This window comes from Seriola lalandi, unplaced genomic scaffold (assembly GCF_002814215.2).
Source record: "Seriola lalandi dorsalis isolate HSWRI2012SDOR001 ecotype SW California unplaced genomic scaffold, Sedor1 jcf7180002054598, whole genome shotgun sequence".
NCBI lineage: Eukaryota > Metazoa > Chordata > Actinopteri > Carangiformes > Carangidae > Seriola > Seriola lalandi.
This window is the reverse complement of record NW_019525151.1, coordinates 566,594-570,701: the sequence shown is the minus strand read 5'-3', so window position 1 is coordinate 570,701 and position 4,108 is coordinate 566,594. Positions and strand designations below refer to the sequence as shown.

The 4,108-nt window shown below is 40.7% G+C and overlaps 1 protein-coding gene across 5 annotated transcripts in view; it reads right to left on the bottom strand.

Moving 5' to 3' along the window:
- Positions 1-3,581, bottom strand: part of ebf1a (EBF transcription factor 1a) — a 55,223-nt gene extending 51,642 nt beyond the window's left edge. For all 5 annotated transcript variants that reach the window (XM_023419352.2, XM_023419351.2, XM_087177395.1 and 2 more), the window contains exons 1-4: positions 3,175-3,581; positions 2,119-2,275; positions 953-1,016; positions 104-159 (exon numbers count right to left, since the gene is read on the bottom strand). In XM_023419352.2, coding sequence (XP_023275120.1) covers positions 104-159; positions 953-1,016; positions 2,119-2,275; positions 3,175-3,308 — 411 coding nt within the window. In that variant the 5' untranslated portion in view covers positions 3,309-3,581. The remainder of the gene's footprint in view (positions 1-103; positions 160-952; positions 1,017-2,118; positions 2,276-3,174) is intronic.
- Positions 3,582-4,108: the final 527 nt, after the last annotated feature.

Genomic DNA, 4,108 nt, shown 5'->3' with positions numbered 1-4,108 from the left:
GGGGGGTGGGTAGGAGGAGGAGGAGGGCGGCTGGAAGTGGGGGCGACATTCAGACCAACACAACAACAGAACTAATGCAGAGTTTTAATTCTGTGTCTCTTACCTGTTTAGTCATAGAGTCAATGAGACGAACATATAAGTCCTGCTCTGTCCTGATCCCTGCAGAGAGTGACAGATAGAGAGAGTCGTGGTTAAAATGGAACTCACAGATTTCATGTCACATCTGAGGGGATATTTCAGATCACAAGGTTTATTCATTCTGACTTCCCCAGTGAGGCACTTTGAGAAAACTGAATGAGTCCAACTCTTACTAACGACTTTCAGTATCTGTTGCTACCAGTTTGCTTAGAACTAGAAAATTAAATTCACTGTTGGTTTTATCTCGCTAAAAAAATCTAATGGCAACTTAATTTGTGAAAATATTCACAGCAGGGAAAACCCCACTTTTTTTTCCTAATTTAAAATCAATATAATTTAATTATTCAATCAAGACACCAAGACTAAGAAATAAACATTAAAAAAGAAGATGGGAAGCATTTGATTTTGCTGCCTTAGTTTGTACACTGCTGCTAAAGTAGGCTGACCAGAGAAGATATGTTTACTGTAGGAAGCAGCAAGAACAGCATAATAATAATAATAATAACAATAATAATAAAAAAATAATGATAAAAATAATAATTATTTTAATTATTATAATAATTATAATAATTATAATAATGTTTTGCAAATAAAAGTATGTGTAACATAACATGTATCAACATTTAAAGCATTTTTCGAAACAGATAAAACTCTGATCCTTCACGAAACAATCCAGTTAAATAATTAAAAGACAAAGATGAAGGATCTGAGCCTGTAAAACGTTTGTTTCCTAAGTTCCCTCACTTTGCTTTGGCGTATCATTCACTCACTGCTTTTGTTACTGCTCCATAAAAATGATGGAATCTAAACTCACCGTTACTGTAGAGCAGCTGAAGTCTATAATGGATCCCATTGTTGGTCTTTTCCCCCGTCGTTTCCTATGAAAATTAAACCAAACAGACCCGGTCAGAACAAGCAAACCATCTCCTCCTGGGACTTTTACTGCGCCTCCTCATACTGGATATTTTTAGGTTACTAACATGTTTGGCCCCTCTAACTGTGATACGATTGAAATCACTTCACTTCGTTTCTATCATCCACACAACCAGAGGAAAGAAAAAAAATATTAGCATCTGTTTGCAACTTGAACAACTTTTTCTTTGTCATTTGACGAAATATATTCTGTAAAAGCAACTTCTTAATCATTTGATATTATATATAATATCAATATAAAACACTTTCTTGACAAAATAAACGCAACTTCATTCACCTCTACTGGAAATACAAAATGTTTCGAATGTTGCTACAGATATTTAAACAAATATATACAAATGCCTAACGTGGCATTTTTAATATTTCTTTATCCAATAAATCACAGCTTTGTATTTCAATGTGCTATTCATACTGACCAAAGGTAGAAGGACGTCTGGACCTAATTATTAATAAACAAGCCGATAGAGGCAAAAAGCTGATGATGAATAAAACAAACATCTAAAAGCTGTTAACGCCACTTGCAAACAGATCAATATTAGGAGTTGATCGACGTATCAAAACATTAATATTGATGGGTGTTTAAAAAAATGAAATATGTTGACTGACAGCACCTGCAGGAATAGGCTACACGCTGTGCTGAACTGTCATAAAAAATAAGAGTCAGTATCATTAGTGGCAACTGGGTAAAAGTTTCTTTTTATGCACATGATTTACACATGAGTGTAAACGAGTTTAAATTTGATTTAGAAGGTTTTGTAATTATGAAGAAAAGCAAAAATAATTTGAGGTGTGTAAGTCTTTCAGGAAACCACATGTAAAAATCACATCAGGGAAGCCTTCAGGACCACTGATCCCTGCTGAGTGCGTCTGGCCACTTTGTTAACACACGTCTGGTAATTTATCACTGTGACTTAACAGGCCAGAATAATGTGTCAGTCATCAGCCAATGCGCCGCTGCTATTTATACAATACAAGCTCATTTCTACCGTTTGATTATAAAGTGTCATAAGGTGAAGATATTTTTTTGGGGGAAAGGTACAAACTCACCTTTTCCTTCTCTACAAAGTCAACGAAGGTGGTTCTCTCTATTTCCACCGGCTGACCCTGTCTGTCGTATAAAGCCAGGACGAAGTGGAAGAAGTTGGACTTTCGGAGGTTGGAGGGCGGCTGCTTCTCGAAGTGTGCCCGAGCAAGACCCACTCCGCTGCGGACACAAGCACAAACCAGCAGCGCCCACAACGACAGCGATTAAAATAAATTAAATTCAATAAAAAAGATGCAAACATGAGAGAAAGACTTTTCTTTTAAAATCCAAGCTCGTTTATGTTACAACCACTGTCCATGATAAAATCCGCAACTACTCAGCCTATAATTTAATTAAAACCTTTCTCCTGCGCACAAACACACTTTACAGCTTAATCAGCAGCAATTATACAAATCTGATAAAATATTAAACTTTAGCCCTAAATCTGTTAAATATACTAATTTATAATGCAAGCATAAATTTGACAGATCAGTTCCTGTCACGGTGGTGGGCCTGCAGTCGATGAAAGTGTGATTATTTTCATTTTAAACCTCACCAACTTAATTAAAAGTCAATCTTTTTATTTTATTTTGTAAGAAAAAACTGCTTAATTCAACCTTGAATTAATATTTCCGCCTGCAGTCTTTGAAAACTAACCCAGTCTACTTGATCACAGCCATAAAAAAAAGAAGGAAAAAAAAAAGAGAAACAACCACCAAAGTGAGCTGAAAATCCCTAAACACAAACTCACGGCTCACTTTCCACACCAAAGTTAACCTGAGCTCACATTTAAACCCTGAAAGCCTAAAGGTGCTTTGACACAGCGGTGCTCTCCGTCCAGAATTGTGTTAACCCACTTTGTGCCTCATACAACATTCAATCATATTGTACTTTGAGCTAAAAACTTATAAAGCCAGCGGGAACAGAGGTTATCCAACAACTCTACGTCCTCTGGGAACGCATGCTGCCCCAAGTGATGCAGCTTTAGCTCCGTCTTTAACACCGCAGATCTTAACGTGCTCTACCCCCGGTCTCCACGCCCCGGTGTCAGCGCAGCGCCAAGGCCGCCTCAGGCTCACCTCTGGGCGGCTGTGTTGGCGTCCAGCACACCGGCGCCCTGCATCCATGTCCGAACTGCGTTCATCCCGGCCACCATGGGCTCTTCTTTCATACTACTCCCACTCCTCTGGATGCTCTCGTGGATGCCAAACATCAAAACGCACCTTCACACTGTCGCTATCTCTCTCTCACTCTCTCTCTCTCTCCTCTCTCTCTCTATCCTCCTCTCCTTGGCTCCCTCCTTTTTTTCTCTCCTCCTGCCTCCCCTCCGCTTGCGTCTGTTTGATCGCGCTGTCAGAGGAGCAAAGTGGCGTGGTCTATTTCACTTGGCGTTTAGTTGCGCGTGTGTTTCTCAAAGTAAACAAAAGATGCGGCATGTGGAAGGAAAAGGGGAGCTGTCAGCATCCAGGGTTAGCTGCACCTCATGTCAGCGACTCCAGAAGAAAAAAAAAAAAAAAGAAGGGGGAAGAAGGCAGCAGCTATGAAGATGAACAACGTGAGAGCGATGAAAGGGGAAGCGCAGGATGAGAGGCTGCACTGAGTTGGCGACAGTCCCCCAGATCAAGGTGCAGCTGACAAAAACACAAGCAAAATGTCAGTTTCTGTAACAAACAGTCCACAGTGAGAGAGAAAGCCAGGAGATGAAACACGTTTCACCCTCCTTTCGCTCCGCTTCTTTATTTACAAAGTCCTCTCCTCTGGTTCAGATGAATGAAACGGAAGATTACGCGCAATTAAGAGGCAGTCCTGGGCAACGGCGGCTCCGCTCCTCGTCAGCTCCTGCTCGGGTGATTTGCGCTCTTTTCTTCCCTGAGGAATCACTTTGGACCATCTCTGGGATGCCAAACAGGAGAGAACTAGTAGGTGAGGGAGGCGTGGTCTAAACGGCGAGCAGGAACGCCCCCCAAACACAGTTAATAACACGGACAATCACTTGTCCACCAACCCCGACCA